Source organism: Mustela lutreola, chromosome 2, assembly GCF_030435805.1.
Source record: "Mustela lutreola isolate mMusLut2 chromosome 2, mMusLut2.pri, whole genome shotgun sequence".
Lineage (NCBI taxonomy): Eukaryota > Metazoa > Chordata > Mammalia > Carnivora > Mustelidae > Mustela > Mustela lutreola.
In genome coordinates, this window is record NC_081291.1 from 13,746,527 (window position 1) to 13,761,000 (window position 14,474).

Here is a 14,474-nt window from a genome sequence, read left to right on the forward strand (position 1 = left end):
GGGGTCAGAGGGAGGAGGGGGAGGAGAAGTTTAGGGAGGAAGAAGGGGGGAGGTGGGGGGAAGTGGAGGGAGGTGGGAGAGCAAGCCTCTAGCCCACATTTGTGAATGAGAGAATTTCAGCTCCAGCTCACGTGACAGCTCCGGTCCTCGATTTCTTTACCTGTAAAATGGGGTGAGCACAACAGGGCTACCTGACAGGATAAGAGCGCAGCTGTGTTTACTGGGCATTGCTGACTCTGCTGATCCCTGGCCAAGAAAATAGCCATCCAGTGGCTGGCTCTCGGCCTGTCCTCCAGATCTGCCCGCTTGCCCCCCATTCCACCAACCCTGGGCAACTACAGGCACCAATGGTAGCATGTGGGAGGGGTGGGAGCCTGCCCAGCCCTGTCCTCCAAATGGTGCTGGAAGCAGGCCCTGGCTGCCTCCCAAGGAGAGCGCTGAGAAGGTCGGCCAAAGCAAGGCAGAAAACAAGCTGGGGTGGGGTGGGCAGGGGGGCAAAGGAGGGGGAGCTTGGAGGGAGGGATCCAAGGCGGTGGCCTGCATGGGCACAGCACAGGCAGAGCCGGGCCCAGGAGTCTGCAGAAATAGTGGTTCCGGAGGGCCCCCACTCTCAGGCTAGGTTTGGAGTCCTCTGTCTTGGCCTCATCGTCCCTGCCTCAGCTTCTGGGAACCCTCGAGGAAGCGGCTAAGACTGAGGGTCTGTGCACCGCTCCAGGTAAGCCAGGGTCCAGGGTAGTGGGCAGCCAGGCCAGCGCTGGCCCGTGCCTGATCAGGAGGGCTTTTGGGTCTCTGGGTGGGCATTTAGAACTTCGGGTGTGGCGGGTAGGAACAAGATTTTGCGTTATGGATTGGGGATTAGTTGAGTCCTTGAAATGTATAATTAAGACTGAGGTGGGGTTTGGATTTAGAACCTCCCGAGGCTCCTAGACTGTGAGTTTAGGACTCTCCGGATTCCTTGAATGTGTAAGACCCAAGAGGCGTCGCAGCCTAGACTCAGGATAAACGGGGCGAGAACCCAGTACACACAGGCCCTGGGTGTGATCCGAGACTTTCTGGTCCCCCGGGCTAGGAATCCGTTTGCCATCCAGTGCTCAGCACTGAGCCACGCCCCTAGGGTGCGGGAGCACGTGTTTTCTAAACGCCGCTCGGGGGCAGGAGTGGGGGAGCCGTTTGGGTGACTCCAAGACAGCGGTCGCCCTTTCTGGGCCATTCTAGGCTCCGGTCTCGTTGGCCGTCGTCTCTCTGGCCTGGGGCCCCTCTCTATGGTCGTGGCCTCCCGAAAGAGGCGGGCTTTGGCTGAGCGGCTGCGGAGCTCGTATCAGGACAGGTCGGAAGATAGCCTTGGGGCGGGCCTAGGTTGGCAGATGGGGAGGGGCCTAGGGCTCTAGGTGGGCCAGAGGGAGGTCCAGAGGGTGTCGATTGGGCCAAAGCCCGAGGGCGGGGCCAGTGGCCGGGGATGGAACCTGGGCCTGGGTTAGGGGCGGGCCGGGGGGGGGGCCTAATTGGGAGTGGGCGGGGCGTGGATTGTGGGCGGGACCAGAGGCCAATCTGGGGGCGGGGCCCAATGAATGGCGGAGTAGAGATAGAAACGGGTCTTGGAGGAAAGCCCCGGACCTGTGGGAACTGGGGTGGATCCTGTAACCGAGGACGGCGCTAGATCACGGCAATGGAGGAAGGCTGATCAAGTGCCTGGGAAGGGCCTGTGTCTGTGGTAGGGACGAGGTGGAGCCCATGTTTGGGGCCAAGTCGTGAGCCTGGAGCTTGGGTTCAGAGCCCAGCCGCTAGGTCAAGACGTGGGGTAGGTCTTGACAGTGACTGGCGGAGTCTAAGAGCTGCGTCTGAGGGCGTGGCCTGTGCTAAGAATTGGCAAAGAGGCTAGAGCCGGGCTAAGAAGAGGAGGGAGGCCTGTGCCCAGCATGGGAAGGAGCGGAGCTCTGATCCGGGGGCGGAGTCTGTCGGGACCCGGCTAATTCCAGGCATGAGGGCGGGGCTCGAAGGGGGTGGCCTGGGCTCCCTGAGGAGGCGGGGCCAGGGCCTGGGGGCGGAGCTCATTCCGGGGGCGGGGCCCCAGCCTTCCGCGGCCTGAGAGCTCTCCGCCTCCCCAGGATGCAAGCTCCCGGTGCAGGCTCGGCCTCCGTGGTCTCGCTCGTGCTGCTGTGGCTGTTGGGGCTGCCGTGGACCTGGAGCGCAGCGGCGGCGCTCGGCGTGTACGTGGGCGGTGGCGGCTGGCGTTTCCTGCGCATCGTCTGCAAGACCGCAAGGCGGGACCTCTTGTGAGTGCAGTTGGGGCCTGGCCCCGGACCAGCTGCGCGTCTTGGGGGGTGATCAGAGCGGGGGTGTTGCAGGGGCGGAGTCGGGGGCTCTGAGGGCTTGGGGAGAGGGGTTTTGGAGACTGGCGGGCGAGGCTTAGATGAGGGCGGGGCCGGGACCTGAAAGAATGACGGATTGGGGGTCTCTGAGGGGAACTGGAGGGGACAGCTAGAGGGTCTCTGGAGGGAGAGAGTAAGTTTCAAGATTCTAAAGGTTGTTTGGGAGACCTCAGGGGGCTGGGCGATAACTTGGAGATCTCTGGGCAGCTGGTGGTTCCAGAGAGCTGGGGCTGATTGGGAGGCTTTGTTATTTGGGGGTCTCTGTGGGGACTTGGTGACGGTGAGAGGCTTCTAGGGGTTCTTCAGGGATTCTCATAGGTCTCTAGGGGCCCGCGGTGGCGACCCAGTGGTCTTTGGGGGATGCAAAGTCACTTTGAAGTTTTTTAGGGCTTTCTCGGTGGGTGAGGGATGAAGGGGCTTCTTGAGACATCTGTAAGAGACTTTTAGGGTTTCTGAAGGGTGTGTGTCTCCTGGGGGCCATTTACCGGTTTCTCTGTGTCCCGGGGTGCTCTTTGAAAGTTTGGGATCTGTACAGGATTTGAGGGGTTCAGAGTTTGTGGAGACGTTGCTGCGTATTCCAAGACTTGTTTGGGGATCTCTAGAGATCGTGATCTCTCACGAGGGGATTTTGGTGTCCTATGCGGGTTTCCTTGGAAGAAGGTCTCTGGGGTGTCTCCAAGGGGCATGCTTGAAGAAGCTTTTGGGGGTCCTCCTGTGGTGAAATAGGTGTTGCTGGGGGTTCCCATTGGAAAGAATCTTAATAACAACCACCACATGGGAATGCCTGAGCACCTGCTGTGGGTCTGCGGGACTGATCCTCTCAGGTGAGGTGGGGTAAACTAACTAACCCATTGTAAGGATAAAGAAACATCCCTGTGAGCAGCAGGGATGGGGTGAGTTGGGAAGAGTCCCACCGCCAAATGACTGGTTCCGAACCTTCTAGAACTCGTCCTTTTCTCTCCATGCCCTGGCCCCTGCCTCTGCCTTTGGTCTTTCTGACCAGATTTGACCGTGCCCTCTATTGACACATCCTCCACAACCCCCATCCTCTGCAGGAGAAAGACTCAACCTCCAGCTGGACACTAGGTTCTGTGACCTACGCCAGGATCTGCCCACTCGCCACTCCCATCTTCATAGATTCACCTGACCCTCACATCAGCGTGCCTGTCAGGCTCAGGATGTTCCCCCTCTGCCTGGAACACGCCGAGCCTCCTTTTGTGTGGTGATGCTTTATGATGTTGCTACACTGGCCTTCTTGCTGGCCCTCAACATGTGCAGCCCTGGGGCCTTTGTCCTTGCTTCTGTCTCTGCCTGGGTCACTCTTTCTCTGTTCTTCCTTTTCATCACGCCGTGGCTTGAATGTCACCCCAAGAGCCCTCTCCTGACACTGTGTCCCTGTATGCCCTCCCACCTTGTTGGCTTTTTGGCAGAATGGCCAACATTTGCAGAGTGCTTCCTCCATGCCAAGGCTAAACATGACTTCTTTAAATCCTCCCAGCAACCCTGTGATGTGGGTACTCTCTTGTCCCCATCTAACTGATGAGCAAACTGAGGCACAGCATAGGCTGGTCCCTTGCCCAGAGTCACACAGGGGGCAAGTAGTGGGGACAGGATTAGAACCTAGGCAGCATGGCTCCAAAGCTTGACTTGGTGCCACTAGTAGCATCTGTCATTTGTAATTATCTGTATTTAAATGCTTTCCAAAAAAAAGATTTTATTTATTTATCTGAGAGAGAGAGAGCTTGAGCAGGGGGAGAGGCAGAGGGAGGAGAAGACTCCCCGCCAAGCAGGGAGCCCAGTGTGGGACTCGATCCCAGGATTTTGAGATGAGGACCTGAGCCGAAGGCAGCTGCTTAACTAACCGAGCCACTCAGGCGCCCCATCGTTTGTAATTCTCTTATGTGTCTGATTTCTTGCCTTTTAATTGTTGAGTCTCTTTCTCCCAGCCAGGCTGGGGGCCCTGTGGGGGCACAAGGGAAGCTGTGTGGGGTCTTCATGCCACCTTGGATGAACTGGTTTCCACATAGGGTCGCATATGGCAGCTGGCAGCCCTTCCCTGGCTACCGTGGGCTTGTCCAGGCCCCAGCTGTGCCTCACTGATCCTGAGTATCTGTGCCTGGCTGTGTTCCCCCAGGGATGGAGTAAGAGCTGGGCCGACTACAACTCCCTGACCTTGGGCTTGACACACTTTTCTGTAGGAGACTGCCTCAAAGATGACCCAACCACCTGGTCTTCACTTTCATATGATCCCCCCACCCCCATGCTTTGAGTGTGGGCTGGATCTAGTGATTTGCTTGCCATGGATAGAATACAGCAAAAGTACTAGGATACTATACCCAAGATTAGTAATAGAATGTGGCTTCCATCACCAGTACTCTCTCGGATCGCTCCCTCTAGGAAAAGCTGTGAGTGATCTTGGAAGTGGATTCTGTCCCAGTGAAACCTTGAGAGGACTCCAGCCCCAGCCAGCACATTGATTGCAGCCTCACAAGACACCTGGAGCCAGAACCACCCAGCTAAGCCCCTCCTGGCTTCCTGACCCTCAGAAACTGGGAGATAAGAAATATTTCCAGCTGGTAATTGTGGAGGTGATTTGTTACACAGCAATAGCTAACTAATGCAGCTTGCTTAGCCCTCTCTAGGGACTAGGATCATAGTCCTAGAAAGAAGGAATGCCTACTAACCTCACTTTACAGGCTGGTGTACCAAGGCACAGAGAGATGAGGTCATTGACCTAGAATGCACAGCCAAGGAGGACTTAGGACACTGGGGTCCCTGTTCTTAGCTACTGTGCTGTGCTGGGAGTGGTGGGGGGCCTGCACTGAGACCCGGGCATCTTCTCCCACCTCATCCCATGTCCCGTATTTGCGGCCTGAAATCTGATCCCGTTTATCGAGTTGGTTTCTGTCTGTTCTGGTGCTCTGGGGCTCGGGGTGAAAACATGAGGGGGCAGAAGGACTAGGAAGAAGAGAAGGGTGAGAAGAGCTCTCAGGAAGGGCTCAGAGGTGGACAGTGGCTTCTTTGTCTCCGGGTAGGGGTGGCTTGGGCTGCTGCCAGGTGGGGCAGCCCAGGCAAGTGGCTAGAGCTAAGAGCACTGGAGTCCACTGCCTGCCCACGTGGGCGTGCTCCGGAGAAAATGGGGGCGAGGGCAGGACGGGACAGGTGGTAAGGGCTGGGCCTCGCCCTGAGTGCTCGTGTACCCTGATCATCACTAGCTCCGGCCTCAGGGCCCGTTGCCTGGAATGTCACCTATGGATGGGGGCTGTGGGGGTGCTCCTTGGCTGGAGCTGCCTGCTCTGGTTCCCAGTCTTGCTGGTGGTCCTTTCCCCATGGCTATAAAAGTAGTGCCAGCTCCTGGGGTTCTTGGGGTGCTCTGTCAAGTTTATTCATGGCAAACTCTCAGAGGAGAGCTGGGTACCCAGTAGGCACTCAAATGCATTCGTGCTGGCTGCCATCAGCTGGTTGGGGGTGCTGGGGGTGGGGCCTTGGTGGCTGTGTGGGTTGGATGGTTGGGGGCTGGGTGGCCAGAGCCAGCGTGTTTAGCTGTGGACCTCAGCTGTGCCCCTTGCTGGCCCCAGGAGTTGTACCCTCTGAGGCTCACTTCCTCCCTCTGTAAAAACAGTCGTTGTGTGGTACCGCCTCTTCAGGAAGCATGCGTTGAACACCTGCATGCAACATGGGCACGTGGCCTGCCTCATGGTACGTGGTGAATACTTTATTAATGCTTTGTGGCAAGCCTGTGGAGGAGCAGCAGGCTCCCCCTGCTGGGGCCTGGTTCTGGGCTATTCTGTCTTGACTTGCTGGCTGACCTTATGCATGTGAATTCACCTCTCTGAGCACCCACCTCATCCCATCACCTGTCACGTGGAAATCTCAGGACCCTACTTTGGAGGGTGTCCATGAGGTTAGCTCAGTGCCTGGCACACGGTAGGTGCTCAATAAATGCTAAGGCTGCTCATCTTAGCTACTCTGTTCACTGTTGAATGGGTGAGATATCAGGATCTGACCAGGGAGGTGGGTGAATTTTTGTGTTTTTTTTTTGTTTTATTTTTGTTGTTGTTTACTTTGTTTTTTTAATTTTGTTTTATTTTATTTTTTTTTATTTTGTTATTTTTATTTAATTTTTAAAAAATGTTGTTTTATTTCAATTTTTAAAGTTTTTATCTATTTATTTGTCAGAGAGAGAGAGAGAGAGAGAGAGCGCGCGCGCGCATACAGGCAGGGGGAGTGGGAGGCAGAGGGAGAAGACCCCGTGTTGAACAAGGACATGGGTACGGGGAATGAGGACCCCGGGATCATGACCTGAGCCAAAGGCAGACACTTAACCGACTTAGCCACCCAGGCGTCCCGACACACGTCTTTTAATATTTTGTGTTTACTTGTTTTGTGTAATAGTCAATATATAACCCGTGGCACAAAATTCAAATTTTAGAGAGAGGTTTACAGTGAATGTTGTCCTCTCTGCTGCCCCCAGCCCTGCAGTTTCCTTCCTTAGAGGCATCTTCTGCCACTTTCCCAAGATACTGTTAGAAAAATCTGCACAGACCCACCTGTTCTTTGTGCCTGTAGGCACTTGTAAATGCCCTCATGTTCTCCGCCCTGTTTCTCACCTGGTGCTTGCTTTCCATTTTTACTTGTAATTTTTAAATTTTATTAAAGTCACATGAGCTTTGAGATGAAAGCCTCTGAGCCTTCTACTTCGAGGGGCAGCTGCGAGCCCCACCCTTTGGCCACACCCACACTTTTCCTTCCCTACCTGGAATGACTCTTAGGTCTTGTCTGACTCCTTTGGGCTTTTACTCCGTGTCTCTAAATGGGTTATGGGATGATATCTGCATTTTTTCACTTGGACACTTCATCAGTCGTCTCCCTCCGTGGAAGACAGGGATGTGGCACCCCTTTATCCCCTTGTCCTCACGCTCTTCCTGTCCCTCTACATGCATGTACGCCCTGCTCCCCAACAGACACGTGTTCTTCCATACCTTCATTGCCCCAATATTATTACAGTTGATTCTCATTATCTGTGGTAATTTTGTTTTATAAAGTCACTGCAAACATTGGATTAACAAATACTGAACCATCATTCCTAGGGCAAGTACAGGGGTTAGGGTTCTGCAAACCTTTGGTCACAGCATTTTTATCAACCAAGCAATACATAACCTTGTTTTATGTTTGTTCTATTTAGAGACACCTCGAGGAGCGCCTGGGTGGCTCAGTGGGTTAAGCCTCTGCCTTGGGCTCAGGTCATGATCTCAGGGTCCTGGGATCAACCTCCGCATTGGGCTCTCTGCTCAGCCAGGAGCCTGCTTCCCCACCCCCTCTCTGCCTGCCTCTCTGCCTACTTGTGATTTCTGTCTATCAAATAAATATATAAAATCTTTTTTTTTTTTTAAAGATTTTATTTATTTATTTGACAGAGAGAGATCACAAGTAGGCAGAGAGGGGAAGGGAAGCAGGCCCCACCTGCTGAGCAGAGAGCCCGATGCGGGACTCGATCCCAGGACCCTGAGGTCATGACCTGAGCCGAAGGCAGCGGCTTAATCCACTGAGCCACCCAGGCGCCCAAATATATAAAATCTTTAAAAAAAATAAAGACACTTCATTTTATATACATTCCCCCACCCCCCCCTTTTTTTTTTTTTTTTTTTTTTTCCAAAACAAGCTCTGTGCCCAGTGTGAGGCTTGAACTCATGATCCCAAGATTCAGAGTTACATTTTCTACTGCCTGAGCCAGCCAGGTACCCCCATAGTCTTTTTATTTATCTACTTTTTAAAAAAGATTTTATTGATTTATTTGACAGAGAGAGAGCACAAGCAGAGGGAGCAGCGGGCAGAGGGAGGAACAGGCTCCCCACTGAGCAGGGAGCCCGGGCTCGATCCCAGGACCCTGGGATCATGACCTGAGCCGAAGATGGATGTTTAATGACTGAGCCGCCCAGTTGCCCCCGCACCCCCATCCCCACACCATAGTCTTTTAAAAGAAATGTCTTTTCTTGACTCAATACCAGTGAACTTATGGCCAACAGCATTATAACTCACACCTGAACAAAACTTTCTAAGTAAGGCACAACCCAGCCTTCTTGCCCTTAGAAACACTAGAGAGCACTTTAGCATTATGCCTGGAGGCCCTTTTAAACAGCAAAATCACCAGCAAAAAGGACAAAAATGCAAAAAATGTGGCGCTAAATAGACTGCCAAAAGGATGCTTGTTTACAGCATGAGCAGAAACAAGAAGGCTGAGTGTTGCCTTGTTTGACCTAACCTGGGAATGTTCACATTGGCAATGCAACTTACTTGCTGCTCTGTGTGTGTCCTCGAATGGCTGTGAAAGTAATGTGAATGTTGATTTTGGGCTTACAAATAAATTTTAGTGAGCAGGCAGATTTGCAATGAAGAAATCTGTCAATAATGAGACTTGACTATTATCCATTATTATAATTTGGTCAGGTCAGTAATTGGTGTTTATATTTTCTTTTTTTTTTTAAGATTTTATTTACTTGACAGAGAAAGACACAGCAAGGGAGGGAACACAAGCAGGGGGAGTGGGAGAGGGAGAAGCAGGCTTCCCACCGAGCAGGGAGCCCGATGCGGGGCTCGATCCCAGGACCCTGGGATCATGACCTGAGTCGACGAAGGCAGCCCCTTAACGATTGAGCCACCCAGGCACCCCTACATTGTTTCAACAGTCATAGTATTCTCACTTAGTCGAGCTGTCTAGTATACTATGATCATTTTTTATTCTGTTAACAACCTTTGTGTATTTTCTTTGAGGTTATTGGTTGCCTTTATATTTGTTAGTTTTATTGGTATTTATCATTACTTCAAGCCCAGACAACAGTTGTCTCTCTCTTCTCTCATGACTTTTATAGCATAAGATGGGCTTCCAGTTTCACCTTTTTTGGAGAAGTCTCTCTCTAGCCTTCAAATTGCCCAGGCTAGGCTCGTTGCCTCCTGCACCTGGTGCATAGCCATCATCTAGGCTTAATCTTAGCCACCATCCCGAGGATGGGTATTACTTATCTGCCTGCTTGTGATCTCTGTCAAATAAGTAAATAAAATCTTTTTTAAAAAATGGAATTAGCGGGGGTACGCCTGGGTGGCTCAGTGGGTTAAGCTGCTGCCTTCGGCTCTGGTCATGATTGCGGGGTCCTGGGATCAAGTCCCACATTGGGCTCCTTGCTCGGTGGGGAACCTGCTTCTCTCACTGCCTTCTGCCTGCCTCTCTGCCTGCTTGTGTGTACTCGCTTGCGCTCTCTCTCTCTCTGGCAAATAAATTAAAAAAAAAATAAATAAATGGAATTAGTGGGCGCCTGGGTGGCTCAGTGGATTAGGCCTTTGCCTTCGGCTCTGGTCATGATCTCAGGATCTTGGGATCGAGCCCTGCTTCGGCCTCTCTGCTCGGTGGCGAGCCTGCTTCCCCCTCTCTCTCTGCCTGCCTCTCTGCCTCTTTGTGATTTTTGTCTGTCAAATAAATAAATAAAATCTTTAAAAAAAAAAATGGAATTTGGGACGCCTGGGTGGCTCAGTTGGTTGGCCGACTGTCTTCGGCTCAGGTCATGATCCCAGAGTCCCGGGATCGAGTCCCGCATCGGGCTCCCGGCTCCATGGGGAGTCTGCTTCTTCCTCTGACCTTCTCCTCGCTCATGCTCTCTCTCCCTGTCTCTCTCTCAAATAAATAAATAAAATCTTTAAAAAAAAAAAAATGGAATTAGCCCACCATCTTGAAAAGTCTTGGGTTGGATACCCTGCTTCCTGGATCCCTGGTGGTTTTTTTCTTTGGTTTACTCCTTTGATCTGTTGCAGCACATCCTTATTAGCTTTTGGAGAAATATGGATGAGAGGTTAATTTTTTAAAAAAATATTTTATTTATTTATTTGACAGAAATCACAAGTAGACAGAGAGGCAGACAGAGAGAGAGAGGGGGAAGTAGGCTCCCTGCTGAGCAGAGTGCCCAATGTGGGGCTTAATCCCAGGACCCTGGGATCATGACCTGAGCAGAAGGCAGAGGCTTTAACCCACTGAGCCACCCAGGCACCCCGAGAAGTTAATTTTTTGAGACCCTTCACATATGAAAAGATTTTAATTTCTACCATCACACTTGACTGATGGTCTGGGGATAGACTTCTAGGTTGGAAATTATTTTCCTTCAAAAATGAAGACATTTCTTTTCACATTATTGTTGAGAAGTCAGAAACCCTCCCAATTTCTGATTTTTTTTTTTTTTTTCCCTTTCTGGAAGCGTGTGGGATCTTTTCAAGATGGTGGGCTAAAAGACTTTTTAAAAAAGATTTTATAAAAAAGATTTTTTAAAAAAGATTTTATTTATTTATTTTTAAAAATATTTTTAAAAATTTTTAAAAAAAATATTTTATTTATTTATTTGAAAGACAGAGATCACAAGCAGGCAGAGAAGCAGGCAGAGAGGCGGGGGGCGGGGGGAAGCAGGCTCCCTGCTGAGCAGAGAGCCCGATGTGGGGCTTGACCCCAGGATCCAATGATCATGACCTGAGCCGAAGGCAGAGGCTTAACCCACTGAGCCATCCAGGCACCCCTCTTTCTATTCTTTGTATGATCTTTTGGTTGGTTTCAGGTCCATGAAGTTTTCTTGAATGATACTGATGATTTACTTATGTTTATTTCCTTTACTCTTCTTGGAACTCCTGTTATTCAGTATCTGGAATAGCATTTGGTTTGATAACTACTTTTTTTTTAAAGATTTTATTTATTTATTTGACAGACAGAGGTTACAAGTAGGCAAGAGAGGCAGGCAGGGAGAGAGGGGAGGAAGCAGGCTCTCCACGGAGCAGAGATCCCGATGTGGGGCTCCATCCAGGACCCCGGGACCACGACCCAAGCCGAAAGCAGAAGTTTCTACCCACTGAGCCACCCAGGCGCCCCTGATGACTATTCATTGAATAAATGTAATGTTGGACCGTCTTGGCTGGTTCTCTAATTTTCGTTTTCTTTTTTCTTTTCCATCTCTATCTTATTATCCTACTTTCTGTGATATTTCTTCAAATATACCTTCTAACCTTTCTATTCATGTTTGACTTATGCCCTCACATTTGGAATTTCTTATTGTGATCATTATTTGTTTAAAGTAATAGATTTTATTTTTAATTTTTTATAAACTTCCTTTTTTTTTTTTAAGATTTTATTTATTTGACAGACAGAGATCACAAGTAGGCAGAGAAGCAGGCAGAGAAAGAGAGGGAAGCAGGCCCCCCGCCAAGGAGAGAGCCTGATGTGGGGCTCATCCCAGGACCCTGAGATCATGACCTGAGCTGAAGGCAGAGGCTTAACCCACTGAGCCATCCAGGCACCCCTATAAACTTCATTTTTTAAAAAGATTTTATTTGTTTATTTGACAGAGAGAGAGCACACACAAGCAGGGGGAGCAGCAGGCAGAGGGAGAGAGAGAGGCAGCCTCCCCACAGAGCAGGGAGTCTTATGTGGGCCTCAATCCCAGGATCCTAGGATCATGACCAAGCTGAAGGCAGATGCTTAACCATCTGAGCCACCCAGGTGCACCTCTTAGCAACTTTCCAATATGGACTACAGTACAGACAGTCCCTGGCTTTCAGTGGTTGACTTACAATTTGTCCACTCTACAGTGATGTGAAAGTGATACGCATTCATTAGAAACTGTACTTTGAATTTTGATTTTGGATCTTTTCCCAGACTACCGACAGGCCGTCGGTAGTCGGTGAGACTCTCTCGTGATGCTGGGTGGTAAGCCTCAGCTCCCAGTCAGCCATACAATCGGGGGTAAGCGGCCCACCTAAGCATTCTATTTTTCACTTTAGTACAGTATTCAATAGCTTATGTGAGATATTCAGCACTTAATTTAAACCACTGAGCCACCCAGGTGCCCTCAACACTTAATTAAATTGGCTTTGTGTTAGATTATTTTGCCTAGCTGTGGGGAGATGTAGTGTTTTGTTTTGTTTTTTTTTTTTAAAGATTTTATTTATTTATTTGACAGACAGAGATCACAAGTAGGCAGAGAGGCAGGCAGAGAGAGAGAGAGAGGGAAGCAGGCTTCCTGCGGAGCAGGGAGCCCGATGCGGGGCTCGATCCCAGGACCCTGAGATCATGACCCGAGCCGAAGGCAGCAGCCCAAACCACTGAGCCACCCAGGCACCCCGAGATGTAGTGTTTTGAGCACATTTAAGATAGGCCAGGCTAAGCTGTGATGTTTGTTGGGTTAGATGTATTAACTGCATTTTCAACTTAGGGTATTTTCAACTTATGATTGGTTTATTGGGATGTAACACTACTGTAAGTCGAGGAAGATCTGTGTTTTTCTTTTTTTTTTTTAAGATTTTATTTATTTATTTGAGAGAGAGAGAGATCACAAGCAGGGATCACAAGCAGAGGGAGAGGCCGACTCTGCATTGAACCTGGAGCCTAACATGGGGCTCGATCCCAGGACCCTGGGATCATGACCTGAGCCAAAGGCAGACACTTAACTGACTGAGCCACTCAGGCGCCCGGAGGAAGATCTATATTACGAACTATGGTCACCGTGTTGTATGTTACATCCCTGTGACTTCCTGATTTTATATAGAAGGTTGCTTCCTAGACACATTTCTACCCATTCTACACTGGAGCCTGGGATTCAGCTTTCTCCCACTTCCAGGGACCCCCACCTGTCATCCCTGCTCCCCAGCTTCCAGAAGTGGGGAGATTTGGTCTCCATTCCCATTTTCCTAGTCTTTGTGTTCACACTAAAAAAAAAAAAAAAAAAAAAAAAAAAAATCCCTTTCCTGGCTATTTTGGTGGGGGCAGGGTGGCAGGGAAACACAGTGATCAGTCAGGGTCTGGGTATTTGATCTGCCAGCTTTGCATGAAATCACCCATGCCTTTTCTCACTTGTGGCTCCTTCCTCATCCACCTGTGTTGGGGCCCCATTCTCATAATGGTTGCACAGCCTTCCATTGTCAGGACCAACCACTGCTCATTGGACCCCTCCCCTACTGCAGGACATTGGGTTCTTTCCATCTTCTGCTTATTGAAAGCTACAAATGAATAATGCTATCATTTCCCCCATGTGGCTTTAACAGGCCGAGACCGATCTTCAAATTAGTGGACCAATCCAGAGCCATGGAGAGAGTCCCATCCCTGTGCAGTCTCTTCCCACTCTCTGTTTTCGTCTTTTTTTTTTTTTTTTTTTTAAAGATTTTATTTACTTATTTGTCAGAGAGAGAGCAAGCGAGAGAGCAAGCACAGGCAGACAGAGTGGAAGGCAGAGTCAGAGGAAGAAGCAGGCTCCCTGCGGAGCAAGGAGCCCGATATGGGACTCGATCCCAGGACGCTGGGATCATGACCTGAGCCGAAGGCAGCTGCTCAACCAACTGAGCCACCCAGGCGTCCCCCACTCTCTGTTTTAATCACTCCTCTCTATCCCACTGACCTTGGCTGTCTTTGAAACGTGCCAATCTCCTTCCTGCCTCCAGGCCTCTGCACTCAGGGTACTGTCTGCCAGGAATGCTTTCCCCCTGAGCTTTATCGACTGCTGCCTCCTTCCTATCCTCTACAGTGCAGTGCAGATGTTGCTTCCTCAACGTGGCCTCCCCCATTCCCATGGATAATGTCTTCCTTGGTTATGCTCGGTCACATCAGTCTGTTTGTTTCCTTTTTAGGAAACTTATTATTAAGACTACCATTGCTGGCGTGCCTGGGTGGCTCAGTGAGTTAAGCCTCTGCCTTCTGCTCAGGTCATGGTTCCAGGTTCCTTGGAGCCTGCTTCCCCCTCGATCTCTGCCTGCCTCTCTGCCTACTTGTGATCTCTCTCTGTCAAACAAATAAATAAATAAATAATTTAAAAAACAAAAAGACTACCATTGATTTTCTTTGCTGTTTCCTTGGTTATTAACTCCCTCTCCTCGTAAACCCCATATAGGCAGTGATCAAACCTACCTTAGTCACCTGTGAGTGTAAGGAGCATGAATCCCAATTTGGAGTGGCATTGGCAGTTAGGAACATTTATAGCTGATTGTAACATGGAGTTCTGACCTGAGATGGCTTCAGGCGGGTCAGTTCATCGTGCCGTATGTTGTCATTGACTCAGGTTCCGTCTCTCTTTATGCTCTGCCATCCTT

General features: G+C 50.3%; 1 protein-coding gene across 3 annotated transcripts in view; it reads left to right on the forward strand.

Annotated features, from left to right (window-relative positions):
• The first annotated feature begins 492 nt into the window (after window positions 1-492).
• The window catches only part of SLC27A1 (solute carrier family 27 member 1), a 34,866-nt gene continuing 20,884 nt past the window's right edge, over window positions 493-14,474 (forward strand). Inside the window, exons 1-2 of one of the 3 annotated variants that reach the window (XM_059160453.1) lie at window positions 493-715; window positions 2,106-2,273. In XM_059160453.1, the coding sequence (XP_059016436.1) occupies window positions 2,107-2,273 (167 nt within the window). In that variant the 5' untranslated portion in view covers window positions 493-715; window position 2,106. Of the gene's footprint in view, window positions 716-1,549; window positions 1,977-2,105; window positions 2,274-14,474 lie in introns of those variants that run through there. The other 2 variants (XM_059160452.1, XM_059160455.1) reach the window with 2 other exon arrangements.